Source organism: Cephus cinctus, unplaced genomic scaffold (genome assembly GCF_000341935.2).
Source record: "Cephus cinctus unplaced genomic scaffold, Ccin1 Ccin1_scaffold0189, whole genome shotgun sequence".
Taxonomy (NCBI): Eukaryota; Metazoa; Arthropoda; class Insecta; order Hymenoptera; family Cephidae; genus Cephus; species Cephus cinctus.
In genome coordinates this window covers 962,404-985,784 of record NW_014332911.1, presented here as the reverse complement: position 1 = coordinate 985,784, position 23,381 = coordinate 962,404, and the positions used below count along the sequence as shown (strand labels likewise).

The 23,381-nt window shown below is 47.7% G+C and overlaps 2 protein-coding genes across 18 annotated transcripts in view; one reads left to right on the top strand and one right to left on the bottom strand.

Annotated features, from left to right (window-relative positions):
* LOC107264618 (tyrosine-protein phosphatase Lar) overlaps positions 1–23,381 on the bottom strand; it is a 266,051-nt gene that overhangs the window by 175,059 nt on the left and 67,611 nt on the right. For 7 of the 9 annotated variants that reach the window (XM_025081872.1, XM_025081877.1, XM_025081873.1 and 4 more), the window contains exons 1-2: positions 15,708–16,497; positions 15,468–15,519 (exon numbers count right to left, since the gene is read on the bottom strand). In XM_025081872.1, coding sequence (XP_024937640.1) covers positions 15,468–15,519; positions 15,708–15,751 — 96 coding nt within the window. In that variant the 5' untranslated portion in view covers positions 15,752–16,497. The other 2 variants (XM_015733059.2, XM_025081875.1) reach the window with 2 other exon arrangements.
* Positions 17,786–23,381, top strand: part of LOC107264621 (synaptogenesis protein syg-2) — a 136,479-nt gene continuing 130,883 nt past the window's right edge. For 3 of the 9 annotated variants that reach the window (XM_025081884.1, XM_025081888.1, XM_025081890.1), the window contains exon 1: positions 18,968–21,390. The gene's annotated coding sequence lies outside the window, so the exon portion shown is untranslated. Of the gene's footprint in view, positions 18,735–18,771; positions 21,391–21,462; positions 21,668–23,381 lie in introns of those variants that run through there. The other 6 variants (XM_025081882.1, XM_025081889.1, XM_025081883.1 and 3 more) reach the window with 6 other exon arrangements.

Below are 23,381 nucleotides of genomic sequence, written 5' to 3'. Positions count from 1 at the left end.
GCGGGGGGGGGGGTGGTAAGGGTTGGTGATGGTATAGCGGGGATGGGTTAAGGGTGGCTGCCCCTGGGACCACCCCAGTACGCTGGCACCGAAGCGCCTTGGAGTACCAAAGCTCTGTGTACCGGTGAACGGGAGGGGCCCGATGAGCGGCAAGGAAAAAGCCGAGCTTGGAAAAGCAGAACGATTAGAGGGCCGAGAAAAGCTCAGGAGAAAGCTCCGAGGAGGGTGGTAACGCCGAAGCGTTATTAAATGTTATTAAATGGGTTCCCCCCGTCTAAGCTCACCTAATGTTTATTTTTATAGACGGCGAACACGATAACTCCCCCAGATGGATTATCAAGCCTTCGGCGCCTGACTCTCGGCCTGACTGACACGAAATTCCGAAAGGGAGCTTTTAATCTCGATCTATCCTTCCGAGAAGCATCTGCCCATAAGATATCTGGCCTTTCGTGTTTTCATCCAGGCACGATCGCCAGTCATCTAGATCGGAGCACAGCGACTCGTTCACCGCCATTCACCGAAGCTTCGAGTAGCATCTGCCACTGTGGCTCCGCCGTCCTCGTTAATCAAATCGAACGCTGTGCGATCGATTTGCGAGGGAGCCTCGGGGAAGGTGAAGTGACGCAGGAAGGGAATTGTGACGTAACAATATAATAACAGATATCCAAACGTGAGCTTAGACGTTACGGAAAACCGATTCGATTTCATCGATGAAATTTTTAGACAGTGCACGACGTACGGGACACGTGGCAAGGAGCGTCGGGACGCCTGACGTGTCTACAGCGGCAGCGGGACAGATAAAAGCGTGCCGCTGAATTTTCAAAGCAGCCCCAGGAGTGATATAGGAAAGTCTAACCTTTCTGTAATAAAGAAGATTGCTATATTGGTACTTCTGGTGCTTCGTTCTTCAGCGCTACGTATATACAGTGATACGCGTGCGGAGAGATTGATGGCTCCGCGTATAGTATAGTGGGATACCGGTGATTATATACATAGATTATTTAGATGGAGCTGGGAAAAGTCTATGTGTATAGGTCCATACGTGATATCAGAGATCTAGTCTAGTTCACATTAGGCGGCGTCGGTTTGTGCTCCGGTGACGCAGGCAAATAGCGAATGAGACGGAAGGATGGTTGATGCTTTGGTACGTGAGAGGGAGAGAGAGGGAGGGCAGGGATGAGCTCAACCGCTGAGGGGGAGGAGAGGAGGGATGAAGTTCTGAGGACGACAAGACAGAAGGGATGGAGGAGATTCGACAGCTCGTAAAGCGCGCCGGGTGAGAGCGAAGCGTCGGAAAAGGTGAGAGTTGAAGAGATAAAGCTGGTTTTTATGTAATTAGACCCTTGGGGATGGAAACGAGATCAGCGGCCTCAGAGGCATCAACGACATCAACATCAGCCGCGTAGACGGAAGGGCCAGATGGCCGATAGGCTCCTCGGAGCGTCCCTTGGAAACACCTATACGGTTACCTTTTGGGAGCCTCGGGCACCTTCGTACAGCCTCTTCCCTCTGGCCCGAGCGGCGGATGACCATTTCTGCGCTTTATCTGTACAATAGTGGCTTACGGCTCCGAATATGGGATGGACTGCTTTTCCGCGCTCACGATTCACCTTAATAACCGTAGTCGACCGCGTATACTGTTTGCACTCTCAATGTATATATATATGCAAACACGTTATATCCCGTGGGAGCCTCTAAACTTCTCTGCACGAACAGGACTTTGTGCGAAGGATCCTCCAAGTGTGCCGGCAGCGAGAATGTTTTCAACCCCGAGATAATATGAAAATTCCAAATTAAATATCCAATCCCCACGACGACGGTGTACTGGGGTGGCTGGGACCCCCAGCCATGTACTACCCACTCCGTGGTAGAGTCCTCCTTCGCGTCCTGGTAGAACGCACCCCCTGCTGCGTTCTTCTCCCCTTTTTTCCGGCTCCTTGACGGACCATTTTCCGAGCGGCGGCTGCGGGCTAATAACCTCACGCTGCGCGACCTGAACTAGTTGCCACCGTTCCTCCCCCCGCAGCCGCAATTCCGCGTCGTAACGCGTCCGCAGCCACTGTGTCTCCCGTTACATAGAGGATGATGTCGTAGTAGAAGTGGCCTACTATACCGACCATTAGGACTTTTTAAACCTTCCACCTTCTCAAGCGTTTACCGGCCACACGGGATAAAAACTTATTTATACGTCCTCTTAGCTGGACGTTTAAACCGGCAGGGACAAAGGCGTGCTTTCTCGTGCGGATCGTCAAGGGTGCTCCGGCAGACGGGCTGTTTTGACACCCCCCAGCCACCCCCCAGCCCCCGACCACATTCCCCTATCTAATTACGTAACGCTCTCCGGAGCTGTGTGTCTACACACATACGTTGTCTCTGCTGATACACCAGGAGCTGCGGACGTGTGGGGCCGCTAGCACGTGTGGCTGTACACGTATCTACCTATGTCAGCTGGTGTAGCCAAGAGGCGACACGGGACACGGGGACACGTTAGAGCAGCCCTTATTGTGCTATTAAAGCGGCCCAAAGTGTCGAGAAATTTAATCAGGAAAAGCATCTCGCCGGGCGACCCGGCGGTTTTCACGGCTGCGACACGCCTCGCTGGAATCTCATAAAATCTCATTTGCGCAATGACGTATGCACCGCGATGCAGTCTGACGCTTCTCTGCGACGTCGTTAACCTCCGTCTACGCACGGGTCCCTGTAGTAGCTAATAGAGGAGCCGCACAATCCGCGACGCCTGCCGCCCACGTAGCGACCATCCGTCATTACAAGAGTAGGTACTCCCTTGAACCATCGAATTCGGGATATTATCTAAATGCCCGAGGAGCATCAAGTGTATTCTAGAATATTGAAATTCCCGGGAACCCATCATCGACCGCCCTTGATTCCGCACACGTCTACGACTTGACGTGTAACGGAGTGATAAAAAAAAAAGGGGGTCACCGCCGTTCCGTGCTCACGCGTATTATAATATCATATTCGGTAATAGGTTCGGGGGGTGTGCCTCGAGGCTGTCAACAACATAAACGGCATAAACGGGCTTGTAGGAAGCTAATGCTAAAGCCACGTCCACAGGGTAAGCGATAGGTTGAGCACTGGTAGTCGCTACCACCTCAAGCCCACGACACAACACACGTCCCAATATTGTCAAACAATCGTCCCAATAGACACTGAGCCTGAGTCATTCGTGAGATCATCGGAACGAACGTCCGCCGCGTCATAGAATGACTGGCTCATTGGCGAAGGTTGACGATCGATGATGACGTTGCTAAGCGGTGAACCAGGTCGTATCGGTTGGAGGGATGAAAATATGACATTATCACGCGAGGCCCAGGACTCGACTGATCTACCTAGGCGCGATTAGGCACTTCGCGTGGACGCCTGTGTATTCGAGACTGACAATCGCGGTAAAAGCGGTAAGCAACGATATGGGTAAACGGTAAACAAGAGCCGGTAAGATAATGAAAGGGGCGAAATGGGCAACTCGTCGTCGCGCTGGTTATACCGGGTCAGGGGTTGCCCACGTAGCTGGGGCTCGACGGAAGACAGAGTGCGTCAGGCTACTTTGTGAATTGTACCCCTTATCAGCGACAGTAACAGGGTGCTGGTTCGCGTGCCAATGATTGCAGGGGTCGAACCCGCCCTGCCGTGAGCACGGGCGCCACTAATACTGTTACACTGCTGGTCCTTGGAGCTGAGGTTAGGGCACTGAGGCTAACCTCAGTGGTGGAACCTAGTCCCTAGAACTGCCACGGGGATTAGCTACCTATAGCATCAGTCGCATGCCCTAATCAGCACTAATGTCTGATCTCCACTCGGATCGTGGACAACGGTCAGGATTCTCTAGGAGCAGCTACCGATCGATCGATTCCTCGACCGGTCGATCCGAGAGAGGCCATGTTGCTGCTTGGCAATCGAAAATCAAGGATCAACAGTGTACTGGGCAAACCTTTGACTACTCGGAGCAACTAGGCTCTGATGTATAGACCATTCAGCTGGTTTTGCGTCTACGGGGCAGAAATTGATGGTTACCTTGAGCAGCTGAGCTGACGGTCTTCCGTCAGGGGAAAACTTATCCAAGTTCACCTGGTCATGCCTTTGCGAATTCTCTCATCCGTTTTCACTCTCGTCACTGTGTCTAATGTTTTGCTGATCGGCCAATGAGAAATTCGCCGGGAGGATTATCAGGCTAATGCCTGTGATAGTGGGATCACCTGTTATCGTAGTGGCACTTGGGCCTATCGTGACACGTCATCGGGTCATCATGTACTCCGTTCCTGAGCCAACAGTGTATACTTTGTATCCGATATGTTAAGCTGGGATATAGATACGTATCGGACAGGTAAGGTCAATCGAAGGGATGAAGAAGTCAAGCGTATTCATAATGGATAGTCGTGACGTGCGCTGCAGTTAGTTTGAACGAATCCGAATGGGACTGCTAGAGTAGACGGGGAGTAAGATTTCCAAGATTCGAAACTTTATCGCTTTTTTAAAGAAGTTCCATTTGACTTCATTCGTTCGAGTTAGGGACGTCACAATAAGGGGCTGCTGGAGGGTGCCTTGTTCTTTGGAATACGCGGGGGAAAAACAGGCGCGGTCGGATTTTTCTTGAGATTTTTCAGTTTTCCACGGCTTTTCAGCATCGCGGTGACGATCGTAAACGCAGCCCGCTTTTAATGAACGCGGAACGCAGAAGAAGGACTAAAATGAAAATAAAGATGCAGTAGAAGAGTTAATGTAAAATGCATCGAACGTTACGTTAGAAGTTGACGATTTGGTATAACTGTATTTTCTATCTTTTCAAAGTTTTTAAGTACAAGGTATAGTAGATATTGGAAAAAAAATAAGTACACAAAAACTAATATTCACTTGTCTTTATATGCCAAAGAATCTTTGTATGGTATCATATACGATTTCATGCAAGTTGAAATATTTTTTTACATCAGGCACATATATTCTAAAATATATTTGTCAGATGTATGGCTTTCGCCGTACGTTGTAGGCCTACGGCGCTCTTGGACTCCTTATGACTCAGGCTACGTAAGGCCGGCAAAGATTCGAAAGCCAGAGAATGTTTCCTCATTTTTCGGTCCCCATCCGGCCAGAATAAAGTCTCGATCCTGGCCGTGCTTCACTTTGACTCGCTCTCTACGTCGCAGTGATGAATCGATATCAGAAGTTGGCTCGGATTTGCCGGCGTTCCGGCGTCCCGACGCGGTCTACGTCGATGTTTCAGCTCGTTTGTCCTCATCCGTTTTTCATTATTATTATTAAATTTTTTTTATTTTCACGCTCGCCTGCCCGCCTCTTTTTGCTCGACTCAAAGTACCGACCGTGACGCGCCGCGTCGCAAAGCTCGCGCTCTTTGAAAGCGCCCGAAACGCAGACCCGTACAACCCCAACGGAACGGGGCCAATTGTAAAAAAAAAAGAATAATAAATAGAAAAAGAGAGGAGATCCACCTTCAAAAGGAATGACTAATAGGCCTTGATTATTTTCCAATTGGCCAACGTCACTTGTACGTTAAATATACTTTCGCGACTTTAATCCACTTTTTAATCGACGATCGGCCGCAGGCCGTGTACCACCGTGAAATAATTTTCTCAAAATTTCTCAAAATCGATCGATCAGTCACGCGCGTATGTCTCCTGGCAACGTGACATCCAAAAACGTCGAGTTCGTCAAATGTAAACGCTGCATTATTCACTCTGTATCGCGAATCTCGCTGCGAAACGTTCGAGCGGCCGACATAATTTAGCTTGAATTCTCGCATCAGGGAATACGATAGGGCACGCGCATCGATTCGCATATCCCGCTGAATTCCCACTGAGAAATATCTCAAATTACTGATCGCCATTTTAATACTCCGTTAATATTTGCCAACGACGGCAGCCGTGCTACCGGCATGGCCCAATGTTTGGGATGCTCTTAGGGCGCATCCGCGGATATCGATGACCGTGGAATAAATAAGCGTGAGTGGCAAGGCTACAGGGCATCGGCCAAAGAATCTCTATCCCCTGGACCACATGCACACGGATTGATCCTGGTTCACATTCAGTCTGAGCAGGTCCATCGCTCGGAAGGACCATTTATCCGATAGGGCACCGTCACAGCTTGTCAGGTTGAACCACCTTCCCATGCAGGCGCATACGTAACGTACCACGAGGATTCGAGTCCGGAGACTGTTCTCCAGTTTCCAAAACGTGGTCCATGATCTCTTCGAAGGATTACTCGTCGTGTCGGCAACGCTAGTGCTCTACCCGGTACCAGCAGTACAGCCAGTACTGCTAATGGTAGCGTGGGGGTTGTAGCCGACCAAGGGGGAGGCTGGACCGCGATCGCCACTAAGATGGATGCTCGCACTTACCGGCTGACTAGACCACCTAGACCAGCTAGACCCTCTCTTACCGGGTTTACATAGGAAGGTGCCGAGATATACGTGTGTCTACATTACATAAGTGGCACATAGTACGTACAGGCAGATACGCTTGTACATACAGTCAATGGAGTCCTGCTGTATCTACGTGCAAAGCTCGGTGCTCCTTAGGTCTTACTCGGAGCTTTGTAAGTAGCGAAGCTTAAGCGGTTACAATGGCCGGTACGTTTCTCCGGGTAAGATCGAGTGGGCTCTAAAGGCAAACGTTTCGCGGAATACGAATTCAGTATCCAACCCCTATGGCGGGAAGGGGAGGTGCAGCGTCATGGGAGGAGGGAGGGGGGGGCAGCTCAGAACCACCCACTACCCCAGCTACTAGCTGGGCTCTCTTACTTGTTAAAAGGGGAATTGATTCCGCAGCTACATGGATACCCACCCGCACGCGCGACACACCTGCGGTTAATTTGAAAATTATGCCTGGTCTTGGAATACTCTATTTACCATTCCCCTTCTCTGTGAAGACGCTCTCGGTGCTTAGGACGAGACCGTCTCTTGGTAGCTGGGAGGATACTGGAGAGAGGTGCTGCTGGGGAGTGGGTGGTCGGAAGGTGTTGCGAGATTATTATTTGGGAGTCTCTGTGGAAACGGGACGATTTACTCTGGCGCACTTGCCGCGTCTCGGTGCTAACGACAAAGGTAAAGTATCGCTGGAATTAATTTTTGGGGGGTCGTTTCGGTAGCCGGATGTCGCAAGCGACGCGTTTGGTACAGTAAGACGTACTTCCGACTCGTTCGCAGATGTCACCCCAGCCTCACGGTCCTGAGATATCACACATTCCGTCCGTCGTTTCAGGCGAGCGACGGCGCTATGCTAATGCAGGGCTTGTAGGACCGAGGGACGGGAGAAAATTGAGAGATGTGGGCAAAGCCGGATTTGCCAAAGGATTAATAAGGATGCTGCGACGTGGTCCCGGGGATTTTCAGGATTCAAACTGTACCGAGGATTAATTATCACCGAGCAGGAAAATAAATTCCTGACAGCATCCAGTCGTCGCATTAACGAAACGCGGGAGTCCCTCCACTTATGCTAATTATCGCTGTTATCTGAATCACGCGAGATTTAGCACCGGTCCGGAAGCTTCGTCATTTTGGTCCATTGGTCCGGAAGTCACTAGACCGAACGATTATCCACGTAAATCGAGTAGTGGAAATAAAAATGGCAGATTCCAAGTAGCACGCAAGGCGTCGCGACGCCCGACACTCCGAAGCGTCCATGGATTTGAATTTCGCCTCTTGGACCGATGCTCGAAGTCCGGGAAAACGAAGAAGAAAAAAAAAGAAACGAAGCAGAACGAAACGAGCAGCGTCGAAAGGGGTGGGGAGAGGGGGACGCTTAATATTAAAATAATCGGCGCCACAAGGAGGCGTGGGAGGGTGGCCATCTGAAAAATGGGCAAAGTTTGACAAATATTTTTTCTTTTTCACCGAGCCGTAACACTCCCTGTCTCCGGGCTATCCTTTAATTAATTAACGCAGAGCAGAAGCACTTGACTAGGAGTGCGTGGGAGTGGAAGGCGCATAGACGGAGGAATAGAAGATGGAAGAGAGGCGGAGAGCGACGCCGAGGACCCGGGGGCCGGAGGGGAGGGCTTCTCATTCAGGAATAGTACAGCGGTTGGGCGAGAAACACCAGCCAGCCATCTAGCCACCCAGCCACCCAGCCAGCCGACCAACCAGCCAGCGGCTGGAAACGGGGCTGAATGTGCTGAAACACCAGCCGGAGGCATTTGAGTTACACTGTGCTGCGTCTATAGAAGGGGGCGTACTCCCTTAGTATTCTCTGCCGTGGTGCTAGCATATAGACATATGGCCCTCAAAGATACCTACACACGAAAACAGAGAGAGCGGGGGGGAGGATGGGTGAGGGTGGTAAAATACACGTTCAACATAGAACCGATCTTCTATACGTGTGTGTGTATATATATATATATTTTAGATACATATAGGTATACAAACACACTGAGAATAGTTGGCAGTTAGTAAGGGATGTGCGGAGGAGTTGGTTTCCTTGTTTATTTTGATACAGCATGCACCTGACGTAATTAAATGTACAGCCATAACAATACACTTTCCATACTCCAATGGTGGGAGGGAAGAGGAGGGGGGAGAGAAAGTAAATAAGAAGAAAACGTAAAGGAAGCAGAACACATCCATCTTCCGTATCGAAAGAAACGTAATGGCCAAATGCGATATCAAGAATACCGCGAACCGTCGGGACGTCGAGCGTCGCTGACGAATAACGACGCCATAATGGATCCCTGGAAAATTGTCGGTCGAAAGAACTACTCGATCACTGATATACGTATAGGGTAAGAGAAAGTTTTCTCGGCGTACCAGCCGCAGCTGCGTCACGTTGTCCGACAACGCGTACGTGCACGTGTTTCTACATATACAAATTGCAGGACCCAGATGCGTGAGGTACTTGGATGAGCTGGGGGTCTTCGTATAAAAGTGAACTCTTTCTCGGAATACCAATGGACGTTGTGGCGGGTCGAGAAAATTAAAGTGCGCGTTATTGTGAACGTGGCTTTATTTATCGCTCGTTAAGCCGTCGGTACTTGCAGTCCGGTGTGACGACGCCGGGCGTCATTAAAAGGCGACGAGAGAGCCAAGCGTTCAGCGCTCTACCTCTGACAGTGCGAACCCTTTTAGCCGACTGTGTACCGGGCTGCCTGTCGCTATATCTATAGCTATCAGCCCTTATTCGAAGCCCTGTCCACCCTCGGCCACAACGCGGCCTCGTTGCGTTCGATATATGCGTTTGTATACTCGATGCTCTCTACCGGCTGCTCTATTACTTCGCTCTATGTCCACCGATGCGAGTCTCGTTTAGGTGGAGCTCGCATCGAGGAATTTCTACGTGATACCGAATCGCAGCTCCGCAGATATCCCTGTGAGAGAATGAACGCGGTTGAACCGATAGGTTCAAGGGGATGATTATGGGGTTAGGTAAAAAATGGATTTTACCTAGTGGATTGCAGGGAAATAAAAGGTGCACCTTCTCCGAGGCTATTTTAGTCTATTGAGACGGGGTTTGATCTCTGTTTCTAAGGACTGGTCAAGATTTCACGTGCAAGCACTCTTTTCATCTCCATTTTTTTATCTCGCGCGATTGTCGGTTTTAGGAGAAACGGAAGTTGCCGGAATTTCTCGAAAAAAACACGGCCGACCGAGCGCTCCCGTTACACGTTACCACAAATAGTCCCGTTGTTACTCTTGGGAAGGAAAGTCCCCGGAAGTAAGGGAGTCACAATATTTTCAGAAACGATACACGCTGCGGCAAATGTTATTCTGCACGGAAGAAGAAAAGAAGAAGACGGTGATTGGTCGATTTTCTTTATCTCTATATATGACTCTGCTGTTTCTCTTTTTCTTTTCTACCCTAGGTCTTTTGCCGCCTTCCGTTTCGTCGGATGCTCGGACACATAGGGCGCCGGCTCTGGTTCGACCACACGCTTTTCGGAAGGACAAAAACACGAAAGTGATAAGATCGACAGTATTGGGACGGTTTCGCGATAAGAGTGAAATTTTACACCCTCTTGGGTCTTCTAAGCAGCCCCTATACTCTGGAGATCGAGCGAGCGCGCTCCTCTCGTTCCATCGGGAAAAATTATCCTTTTAGTTCCCCATATTCTTGCATCCCCCTCTTGGCCGCGACCCAATTCCATCTTTTAACCAAAAAAAAAAAGAGAAAAAGAAGGAAAAAAATCTGAATAAAAATTGGAAAGACTCTACTCCGCTGAAATAGAGATACTTTTCGATGGAATTTACAAAGTATGACTTTATTTACCTTCCATTCCTCCCGCAAGATCATCCCTTAATGGCTTCAGCCCTGAGGGATGCAGCTATTGATTTATCCCGCGGAATAACACATCCCTCGTACATACCTGTAGGTAGCTCTAGAAAGTAAAACCGTATCGTGCATCGACATTGCAGTGACGAATGACTAATTGAAAAAGCAATAATACAGTGAAAGCAAATCAAAATGACAGGAGGCTGTGCCCCATCTCCAAAATCATATTGTACGAGATTAAAAGGGTTAATTGATGTAATCGATTGGAAGAGAGGCGATATCCGGTCGATTCTCTTGGAAGTTGAAACTGCGTGACGGGACACAATAGAGGTGGGTCGGTTTCAGATTCAATTAACCGCAGGACAATCGATAGCTCGTGGACGTTCGGCGAGAAGTTGGGGTACGTGGGGGGAAGGGGGGTATAGCAGGGTGTAAAACAAGGGAGGCGGAAGGAAGAAAATAGCCGCGGAGACCGTAAGGGAGGAAGCAGAGGACTGCAAGGGTAGTTCCGTGAAGTTCAGGGAGTCGCCGGGATGTACCAGCTGAGAGAGCTGAGAATCGGTCCTCGTGGGCGCCGGATGTAACTCATCGAGCTTCGCGCCGTGTAGTCTCTTCGTGCCGAAGCTTTCCGCTAGTCAATGGAGTCAGCGAGTCGCGTAATGGATTATCGATTTTTCGTTATTGTGCAAGACGTCCCCGCGCTCGACCGGAGATCCGGCATCAAGGAGAGTCACGAGGATTCACGGTCAATTTAAAGAGGACGTCGAGACCGGCCAGTGCAGTACCGACCAGCAAACCGTTTACCTGCGCGCCGATTGCATACGCGATATACTTGGGAAGTGCGCGACCCGTTTCACGGGCTGCCGACGAGGCTGACGGAATAAGGGAGGAAATGGATCGGGAGGGAAAAGACAAGACAGGCTCGCTCTATGAAAGGGATTTGCGAGAGTATCGCCAAAGCGGGATTCTTGAGATTACCGCACAGCGTGAAAGCAGTTTAAATCCGGGTTTGGCTCCCGAGACGCGAAGCTTCCGGAAACGTCGAGATGGGACGCTGGCTTAGCAAATCGTTCGGGGAGGACAATATTGCGAGAGAATACTTTCTAGTCTTCCACTTTCTTTTTCCTTTCTTCTTACCCTCTTGACTCCTTGACGGATCCCGCGCGCAGGAAGGACTCGCGAGGGATGTCAGGGGCGAGGGGATGAAGGGGTAGGCCAGGTTGTCCCGATGGTCAAGGATGGGGCTGGGGGTTGAAAATCCACGAGGGGGGAAAAGGAAGCGCAATCCAATTAAGGACAATCGAGGACTTCGATCTGAGTCGGCTTCGTATTTGGGTGAAGGATCAAATAATTAAAAATAATACACGCGCAGCCGCGACCGGAAGTTTGTTCGCGTGTTCTCCGGCCCTCTCCTGCTTCCCCACAGTCCAACCCACGAAGGAACCGCACGAACGAGCCACCCTCGACTACGAGTCTCGTTTCAACCTCCTTTGAAAGCCCCTTTGCCGCCTGCGCCTCCTTTGCCCCCCTTCGCCGCCGAGCGGCTACCAAGAACCGGCAAGCAGCAACAGCCGTCAGCGTCGCCTCTTTGACTTTATGTCGGTTTACTGCAATGTGCACGTTATGTAATTAATCAAAGGAAAAGTATAGCAGCTTTATCCTACGTTCCATCCAGCCGAGCTTTAGCCGTTCAAATCGTCACGTCACGCGTGCTAAACAGTCGCCTTCGAGTTAACTAGGGAGAAAGTCCGACCAGAAAATGACTGGTACCTACTTCCGTTCAATTTTAAACATAAGTAACGTCAATTAGAGGTACAGTCGTGACCAGCAGTGCGCGTTACTATTTTACGTATGCATTATTCCTCTTGATGTTACCGCAATTCATATCGTTATCGATTTCATGTTACATAGTGTACTGTTATTTAAGGCTGTTACCCCATATCTGTATACCAACATTCGAATGATACAACGAAGATATGCATACCATAATGAGGTCACATTCGTTATACCTAGTTTTGTTAATTTTCCTTATCACGCATCGAGCGACGACCCGCTACTTTTTGGACGATAAGACACGCGAACCGTCGTATCACACCGAAGGTGCCGAGGCTGGATATTATCGTTCGTCAGCCGGTAATGTAGAAGGGATGAAAACGGACGGTCGAAAAGGTAGGGATCTGCGTTACCTTATAAGGGGTACACAACCCCTAAAGATACGATGGGACATCGGTCGGTAAAAGCAGACGTGGATGGGAGATAACATGATAACAGATGGTACGTCAATTTAGTCAAAGTTACGTGTCGGTAGGACAGAGGGGATGAAATCGTCGGTAAAACAGAAACTACCTCGTTCTAGAGACAATAACGAGCACAAGTGACATTTCCGTCGGTCGAATAAGACGTGAGATGAAATAAAATAAAATTATAAATCAAATTAAAATCCGCGAATAAAATGTAATTTCTCAACCAGTTCGAGACGCACAAATACATTGGACAGTAATCGAATAGACGTTTGGCAATTTCACGTTAACGAGTGTCAATAATGATTATCGTGCGTGTAGCAGGAAAATGCGGAGAGAAGCCACAGGGTGCGCATTAGCTCCCGTTAAAATATCATTGAATTCCCGTTCAGTGCCGTAACTATCTCACCTCGTGCCACCACCCTCCCATTTACCTTCTCGTTCACTTTGCCTTTAGCACTCAGCGGGGTGCGTTTAAAAATAAAAATACATCAAGTCCAGTCTAACCGAACCTCGAAACACCTCAGCGCCGTATATCATCAAATGAACGTTACTGTATGTCAATAATATGATATCAATACTTTTTGTTAGAGGAATTCACAGCAATCCTGTACTTGGCGTAGTTTTTTACACGTAAGTGTTTTTTGGGGGATAAGGAGTTGACTCGAGTAAAGAGTCTCGGCGCGCTGCGCCCTGTACAGCCGGTTGCCTGTACTTGGCGCGAGACTCGACCGAGTCTCTTGATTCCATTTGCAATGGACATTAGTCCACGTTATTAGGCGTGTAATGCGTATTTCCAAAATACACCAGAATTAGCGACAGTGATCTACGATGCAGAGAATTTGTATGAAAATGATGCGCACAAAGGTGCATCGTACTGATCCCATACGGCAAATGTGTCATTACGTAAAGATAATAAAACAACACCTAGACGTATTCGCACAGCTGTAAAAATCAAACGTGTCAAATTGTTTGTTACGTGTTTCAGGTGTGGAATAGCAGGACGCAGTTTTAAATTTCGGAGCCGATACCTGCCCCCCGGGCACAATTCCCATCAAAGTGCCGGCTTTCAATTTTTCCTGTCAAACTCTGCCAAATGGCAGTCGGCAAAAGCGACCGCACATCTGTCAAATCTGCCCGACGCATTTGAACTGCACGGCTCTGTGTTGGAATAGTCATTAATATAAATAATACACGTGTACACCGCGACTCGCTAATGCGCGCTACGCTGGAACCAAGTGGCCCTGCAGTGGGTGCAACGTGCAACGTGCAATCGAAATGCATGGGGGAGAAAGTAAAAACAAGGCCAAGCTGGAAAAAAGGAGATAACGAGAGTAAGAAGAAAAAAGAAGAAATGAAAAGCACCCAAGAGCCAGCTTGTAATTGAAACGGTCCGTGGTGGCGCAAAAAAAAATAACGTCTTCCTTGCTGCAGAGGATGTCCTGCTTAACGCCCCTTGTTGGCTCGCAAGGACGAAACGATGGCGGAAGGTAAAGCCGGCAAATGAAAAAGAAATAAAGCACAAGAAAATAAAGGAGACTGCGAGCGAAGAACGTGCGGGAGCATTCGTGCGTTAATAATTAAACGAATTACAGCACGGGGTTCAGCGTGGCTACACGTTGCTACCGATATAACAACAAAGCCATGCTGTATGGTCTACGTCCATTTTTCACACGATAAAGTCACATCGCGAATTATGACAGTCTTGAACGATCCTTGTTCCTGTTTCCCCGTACAAATTGACCTTTGATAGGCAGCTCGTGACGTCACTCGAATGTAGCCTCATGGAAATGACCGGAGCAGGATCCATTTCACAGTAGATTTTCTTTCGACCTTTTATGCCATTTTGTCTTTTCGCATCCTTCTTCCTGTTCAAATTCTTCGCAGCTCCCTCCTCCCCCTTTTCCACTCTTTCGTCCTCTTCTCCGTTTCCCTCGTTCTCCTCTTTTTTTCCCTCTTTCATTTTTTCTACTTCCTCTTCTTCCACCTCCATCCTCCATGCATTTCTTTTTTCTCCACCTTTCTTCACTTTTAAGATTATTCATCTCCTCACGCACTCTTTCTCCTGATCTGCTTATTGTCTTTCCTCCCTCCACCCACCAAAAAGTTTAAAAGGGAATTGATAATTTTGCAAAAAGGCGTATCTCGGTGGGTCAACGTATTTAAATTAGAGCTGCAATGCAGGCACCATCCGTCGCGAACACGTGGGTCCGGTATACCTTAAGGCAGTATGTCGCCGTCTTATTAAAGGTTCCGCGTGTTAATGCGTTTTAGCCTAGCAGCTACAAAAAGGCCGCGCGATTATTTATACTACGTGCATACGACAGTCTAGCTGCGAGTGGAATATATCTGTCAAGTGACATTCGCACGGAGCTGCATTCGTGTGTACGAGCCAGCAAGGCGTAGGTGACACAACATGAACCAACCTTACATAACGTAACAGCAATTACAAAGTAAGTAGCGAATCTTCGCGAGGCATTCTCAGCGCAGGATGCACATAAGGAACTCGTAGAATTGCCCTGAAGACGTGGAGACGTGGAGACGTGGAGACGTGCCGTGCGCGCAAAAGCCATCGTGTGCGAGAATTCCTCGCTGGGTCGTGGCTGGTCGCCGATAACCATGAAATATGTTTACAATTATCGCGCGACTGCTCCCATTACATATGCCTTGCACACACAGGACGACATCGAAACTTCGTTACACAGCGCACTAATTAACGCCGATTGGACGTTGCGTCTCGGAGACATTAAGAATTATCACAGAGTTTGAATACACGTGTTGGACATTACACAGTAAACGAAGGAAGATAATTAAAAATATAAGCGCAATAAACGAAGTGCCAACACATGCGTCAATAGATTGAACACTGTGAAACTTATAGATAAGAATAACGAAGGAAGATAATTAAAAATATAAATGCAGCCATGCACTGGACGTTTTATTGAAATTGTATGATGTTCGTACATCAGCCAGGGTAACAGTTGTCGTAGCTACGTACCTGCGTAACTGCTGTTACTTTGAAAATTCGATCGATCGCTTGTCGCTTGTCCCTGCACAGAAAAAAGTAAATATATCAGAAAACATGTTAGCATACAAATACGAAGCATGTAGGTCTTATGGGTATGTTACGTCTATATGATTCAATGACGGAGTCTTTTATCCTATAGACCGCTGGGCCTTTTAAAATTCAAAGGGGAGTCTAGCGTTTCTAATTTCTGCTATAGTACATTTCTCATACCTATGTTTCATCCTTGCGAAATAGTTATGGAGTATATGGTGCATTTGCAACGAGCCAGGAAAGGAGAAGGGATCGTTCTTAGAGCGATCAACTAAAATAATCGGTCTCCTTCCGCAGCAGGAAGTTCGCCCAGGCGAACTCCCCGATTTGTTTGTCCAGCTGTCTCAACGATAAACGGCCACGACAGTTTGACAAGTGGGTTGCCATGGTATCGCTTGTTTATCAAGCATTCGGAGGCGAAAATACGTGGCCGCGCGAAACAATTAACCGCGCAAACGTCTCTCTGTGACTCATTGTCACTCACGTTTCGTTTATGGTTAGACCATGGGAGTCAATGGTCTAACTGTTAATTAATTAAACAACGTTAAATTCTTGTCGGAAAATTTATTTAAACGTTAGAAAATAGCGTATACTGGATTCCAACGTGCGAGAGCGTGCTGTGCAAGGTAGGAATGAGACACGCGACGATCAGAGACAAAACGAGACGGATGAGAGGAAACTCCGAAGAGTACGAGATAGGAGAATAAATGAGAGTGACAGGGAAGAAAGAGTATCGGAGAAATGAGGAGAGAGAAAGAGAGAGAGTGCACGGCTACTCACGCACTAGGACTTGACTTTTTATAAGGATATTCCTGAATAATATTGATCTGTCCGACCATCGTACATTTAGGGAATGGGGAATTAATTGTCGTAGAAACGTTGAGCATCCAGCAGTGAAGCAATGAATGAGTAAAAGAGGGTAAACAAATAGCTGCTGACCGCCGCGAGTCAAACAAGTAGCGTACACAAGGTAGAACTCACCACATTCAATGTATTTTGCACGAATCCAGATTCTTTGCTAGCCACACATGTCACATTATAAAAGCACGCACTTGCACATCATTCAAAGCACTACACGGAGGTAGAAAATATGTGTGAAAAAGGTATAAAAAAAGGATTGTTAGGAAACTGACGAGAAATCGCCATGACAGACTAGACACTAGGCGGCCATGTTGTCATGTCACGCCGAGCTGCTGCCATCTAGCGGGCTACTCCTGAACACTCTACCTAACCGACTGATGTACCAGCTATACACACTATCGCTCCCATATCACTCCTATGTACCTTTTGCACATATTATCTACTCTCGTTAACGTACCTTTCTCTTCATCGATTAACGAAAAGGAAAACATTAGCACATGGTTTGTACAAGCTGATCGATATTGGGAATGAAAGCGATATTTGCTCTTCCATTCTCTGCTCCGGAAGCTCAAGCTTCAGTAGGATATTCGAATTTCAGTAACATTACACCTGCGTGTGCCTGATATGTATCATGTGATATAAAAAATAAATATCTGTGAATATTGAAAACCTTATAACTTTAATGAACACCCTTCACGATCTATGCAAAAATCAATTTGTCGCGTATCGAAAATAGCTTAAAATTCTGTCACCCCTTTTTGCTATACCGATTGGTGATCTCTATCGTCATTCGATGCGTGAGAATTTGCCGCTTGACGAGCGAATTTACGGCATGCAATCAATTGGACGGATCGGGATTACTTTGAAAATATAAAGATATGCAATAATTTTTTTAACGTTTACGGTAGGCTGGTCCGGCACTCACGCAATAGGCATCTAGTAACGATATAAACGAGCGATATACGTGCCAGCTATAAATTGCATTCAGCAACAATTAACGAGCTGAAAAAATTACAGTCGCACGCGGTCGAGTGGATGCTGCAAAATGGATTTTTTTTTCTAGTAAAAAAAAAAGAGAGAACTAAAGATTTCGGCAGGCTGAACTGACGTCGGTGTCAAAGTAAAAGTTAATAAGGGTTTATCTGCAGAATAAATATGACAACAAGAAAAACTAAGAGTAACAGTGATCGTCAATGATGCAACGGGGACTATTATGAAACACCGATCGGCCGGCATCTCCACTCCAGGGTATTTTGTTGACGTTAACTACACTAGTTGTAATTGAAAAGTTTGTCCTAGGAGGGCAGCACTTGTCCATCGGTACTCGAGTAGGAGGGAGTACTGACTGGTATGCGGAAGGATGTATCGGCGTAGACTTGAGTCTTCCGAAAGCCGATTCCTACGTCAGTCTCTTTTTCGGTCGCGTTTTACTATTCTTGCTCCCTCCCCCCCTCCCGCCCTGTGCATCTTTCATTGTTTTGATTCTCTGCGACACAAGCAGCCCAATTGCTTAGTCCAGGCCTTTCCACATGATTCTCTCTTTGTCAGAGTCTGTACTCTGGTCTCTCTCTCTGATCACAGCCGATTACTTCGGTATCTGTCAGCCGGATCAAAGTTGTCCGTAGCTATTGAGCCCTATTGCGTTCATTTCGCACTCTAGACTGCTCAATCCGGTTCTTTGCATTTGTCCTATGTCAATTTTAATGTTTGTAACAATCTTTCTCTATTTGCATCGTGATCTTTTACTTGAGACTTTCTGCCTTGGGTCTTCAGCCCGATTTAGACCCTCTATCCCTGCACACTTCACCATCAAAACTTCGTCGCGGTTATTGTTTATCGTGCGCGAAAATCCGCGTCTTGATCCAGTCATAATGTGTAAATAACGAGTTTGCATTCGAAAACATGTGTAGTGCTAAAATAATCGGTAGAGCCGAATCGCTAACGAATCTGTGAACCAACTACAAGGACAAGAACTTTTCTTTTATCGTTATTTTCTATTCACCGTAGACGTTTGTGTGAGCGATCCTTTAAAGTATTCGCAAAAAACAAAAGTAGATAGGACGGAAAGAGTTTCAGCTAAAAATCGATTTTCGGAATGAGCAGTTCCAGATGAGAAAATCAATATTAAATTTTTTTATTTCTATATAACAGTGCTCCCCTGATGCATGCACAATTTTTATTCATATCTTTCCAATTGTAAATTTATGGGGCAAAAACGGATTTTCAAAGTCTACCAATTTAATTGAAAAAGAATTAACGTTTTACATGCGTAATTTCGCTGTACGGTAATACTCCGAGTAACGTGAGCAATGCGTTCCGTAAACCTTTACCTATCTTGCATTTTACGTAAGTCGAACTTGTAAATTACTTAAGTTTAACTTTACAGGAAAATGCAATATTTATTCATATTACACGTACATATTGTATGAGGCAAGATATTAAGTGAAACTGAAATGTGCATCTACTACGCCATTGCCATAAGGTTCTTAAAGACGTATAGATGCGCAAAGCCGCGAACATACGTACTGGAAATTCTCAACATTATTTTTGTAATATCCGATATTTATTACTGTACATAGGTTATCATTTGGTTCATCAGTTGGCATAATCTTTCGGCACATTCGTAACGTTGACGTATCCGTCGACAACTCTATCAACGGGTTTCCGTAACACTCAGCCTTACGTAACACGAACTCTGTAAGACGTCTAGTCTAGGTAGTCTAGGTCTATTTATCTTCAGTCAACGATTCCGTAAAGAAAGAGCGCTGCAACTAGCCTTTGACTGGTGCTGCCACCACTCGTGGCGTCAACTGTACTACTTGCCGTGGCATCTTGCATTGGATCGCGTTGCGTTGGCGAAGCAAGAATACAATTGTCAAACATGACACTCTCTTGCACGTAGAAAGTTATCCTTTGGATTCATCGCTTTTCTTATAATTCAACTGCTCGAATTACATGGTCGCCGCGTTTATTACCTGTGCAACTACTTTCTACAATACTTCGTATAACATTCTGACGCAGTGCAGTTTCTTGTGTCTACGTACTATGTAACTGCCGTTTCATTACATCGTTCTGCTCGTGTAAAGAAAGCTGAGCCTTTGACGATTGATAAGTTTATTAACGAAGAAATCTTGAACGTTCGTCTGACAGGATTAGAGGAAAATTACTAAGGAATCATGTAATACCAACCTGGGGTAAGTGGAGATGTGAAAAGTAAATGCGAACGTATATGGCGGTGACAGACATTAGAGTACTTGCATGTCCACGCAGTTGACATGTGTCGGGCGTTGCGTGCAACAAATTGCAACATCATGGCAGAATATGTTTCCATTGTAAGAATGTCCAGTTTGTCGGAGTGGCTTAGTGACGAGCACACTCGGAAATAACGCTGTGTATTCCTTATTTATTCCACCTGGCTTCCGTCTGCCCATTTCAGATCGATATCCGGCATGATTCTATTTTTGAGAACAACCATCAATTTTCAAGCCCAGTTTTTCTGTACAGAGCGTCGATGCGAATGTATTAATGTTCGCAATTTCATGAGCGATATTCGTGTTCTCCCATGTACATATATCTCTGCATTCAAAATGTATATGCAATTGCACGCTGGAAGTCGCTCGTCCCACTGTGGGAAAATGAGCATCGTGCGTCACAACCATCCGTCCGTGTCAGTTTCTGCGGTCGTTGAATAAAATATCCACAGTATTGCATCTCGTTTTTCGCCCAGTAGTTAGAATCTCCTCGTATCGATATAAGACGCGCGTATCCGCTCGAGGGCAAAGTCCGAAATTAGGAAACGTCCCGTCTTTTCGTGCCTATCTCCTTTACACACGATATATCAAAGAAACCCGTCGAGGGCAGTGTTCTTTTCAAAGGTAATGCCTTTAAATTATCTTCCATTGTAATGTGTTTGTTTGCCAGATAACAGCCAAGAAAAGTAGGAAACGTAAAACTAAGGAAAGGAGCGTAAGAAAGAAACGATTAGTGGGAAAGTAGCAGTCGGACAGCCATATAACGTAGCGAGGAATGAAAAAGAAAGAGAAGGGTGTAAAAAACAAAAGTAGTGAGAAGATAGGAAGTTAGGAGGAAACGTTCATACAAATGGAGGCTTCTCGTCTAGTCGTCTCGTAAAATATCTAAGAGGGCCGTCTCTCTGGTCGTCTTATGCTTTACTGCCAACTCTGTAGCTGCTTCGCGCGGCACGCTAATTAAAAAAGCACGCATGTCCCGAGACGTAAAGATTGGTTTATGGCGACGTGGGAACGTCGGGGGTCGTTCGTTCGGATCTGCCTCTTCTCGGGAGTGGTATTATTTAATACACAGCCGGGTTCCTGGGTAACGAGGGTGCCGTTGCCTTTCGAAGTCCTTCATCGGGTTTCGGCCTCTGGGCTGCTACCGCCGAAGCTCCATTTGGCAATCCACGCGCCCCCCCACTTCGTTTCTCCAAATTTTCCTCCCGTAGCTGCTGCTCGTTTCCTCGTCCGCGCCATTTGCCTCTCGCTCCCTTTCCTTAACCCCCACTACTTGTTTGACCCTAACCTCTCACGGCACCTTCCAAATTTTCTCGGATTAAATAAAGTTTGATTTCCCACGGGGTAAATCGCGGTACGTTCGTTCCTGCTCGCCATTAGGCTCTGCCAAAATTCTCCCTTCGAATCGATTGCTCTTTTACTCTCGCCATCTTCCCACTACACCCCATTCTCATTCTCCGGCTATATACCTAGGAACGCTCTTACGCCTAGTTTCCCCTTCGGTCTCTTAGCGATTTCCAAGCGACCCGTCAAGTATACATATACTACCTGCGCCACAGGTATAACTATACAGCCATCTACTTTCGCCTTCCCATCTATCCTTTATACTCTATCTTCCACGTACTAGTCGACCGCGTGTGACACGTGGCCTGTCCTGGCGTCCCATTACCTACGGGAAGATTTGTGTCTTCTTTCTCGGAAGTTGGATGAACGCCGTTTCGCCTGGGAAAAGTCACGTTGTGCATCTACGGGTAAGACCACAGGGTATTTATACGCGTGCAGGTTCACATCGAAGAAGTAAGCAGCGTGTCCGAGGAAGAGGAAGAGCCAGGAGTGGCTTGTGGAAACGATTGGTACAAGCTGCCCTCGAGCTTTGCCCACCACGTGTTCCCTGCTGGGCTTTCATCCGCAAAGGTAGAACATATAGCAGCAGCAGCCTCCGGAAGTAGCTGTGTAAAAGGATGCAATGGACCAAGGGATGAGGATCGGGATGAGCCGAAGTTGTAAGGGTGCAGCGAGGCGACGGAAGTAAGTGGAAGGAAGGGTGAGGCCGTGGACGCAAGAGAACGGAAGTGAGTGTAAGGCGTCGGGCGGGGCGATGGGGGGGCAAGAGGACCAGATTCCCGAGCACATGGCCGTCTCGCGTTGTTAGGCTAGATAGCAGCGACGCGTAGGACGCCTCGGGACGCCTCGGGACGCCTCCGTCCTGGCAACGCGGGCCGGCAGATCGATGCCGCGTGGGGTGGGTTTGGAGTGACGTCACACAGAGCTCGACGGGAAAGCAACGACCCTACCGCACTCTGAGAACCCCTGACACACGGCAACCCAACCTGCCGACTTGGCCAGCCTCGTGCTACGCTTTGCTACCGAGCACCCTGGCTCCCACTGCTGCCACCCGTTTCTATCTTTCCACTACACGCTCAGCGCAGCCGGCTGTACTCCCTATGTACTGCGTGCCATATAACGGCACACCGTATACCATATTTACTATAGGTACACTTGGCGGAAACGTGTCCGAGAGCCGCAGAAACAGTTGCATCTCGCAGCTCGTGTTCTCGCACTGTGCGAATTACGACTCTCTGGACTGTCTCACTACTTCCGGCAACGAGACTGTTTGCCGTCTCTCTCGCGCTCTCTGTATACCGTACAGACCCACTGTGCGTCCCTCCTGAAATTCGGATTTTGGATTTCACATTGCGAGACGGCCTGCAGCGACCACTGGACCGCGCTGGCGCTGGATTGGCGTTTTGGGAATATTTGAAAGAATCGGCTGCTCGTCGGCTCTCAAATGAAAAACGAAATGGCGCGGAAGGTGGGATTGAAAATGAAACCCTCTTCTCCTTAGTAGAAAGTAGGAAATGGGAAATGACCAAATACGGCGGCACACGCTAATGGCTCGGAGCAGCGAAATTGTCCTGGGATAATCGCATTAACGATTTTGCGCGCATCTGCGCTAATGATCTCGGCTGCGCGTCGCGAGTCGCGAGTCGCGATACCGGACGGCAATAATTCTGGATATTTGCAGGTAGGCCCCCGCCCTCCCCCTTTGCGCTACGAAAATGACTCGTTACTCAACCTCCCTCCCGTTCAACATACCAACCCCATACCGCGATATATCTATATCTGCACTGGATGAATTAGTGTTGTAGGATAATCCAGTGTCGCTCCCATCCCCTGTCGCATTTTCTATAGTATTTACTCGAATGTTTTTTTTCCAACTCGCTCTTTCCCTTCATCGACAACAATTTGACAAAGTGTACTCGGTAGGTGGAGAGGGATGCGGGTGAGAGAGAGAGAGAGAGAGAGAGAGAGAGAGAGAGAGGCAAACGAAAAAGAAAAATTGGCGAGCGTGTTCACCTGCCACGTAGGTTGGTAATTCTCATTGGGGCGACTTAGACACGACTGTCGACTCGGTGACGTAAAACTCGTTAAGCTTCGCTTCTCTGACGCGAATTTCGACGACTCCCCGCATTTGCAAGGACGTAGAGGGGTCGTTTAGCTGTACAGTCTCCCGTCTTGCACCGTTCGCTCCGTTCGCTCCGTTCGCTGCGTACAGGTAGACGCGGCTAAGAGTCGCTTGGCCCGTAGGAACGTTCGGCTTATCTGCCGACTGTCACTGCAGGAAGGAGCTTCTGAAAATCTCGGATCTGTTTAGGGGCGAAGGACCTGCTGAGAAGGAGGTAAGTCAATTTTTGAGCTAACTCGTGTTAACTGGTAGCAGTTTTGATGATTGTGTGTAGGG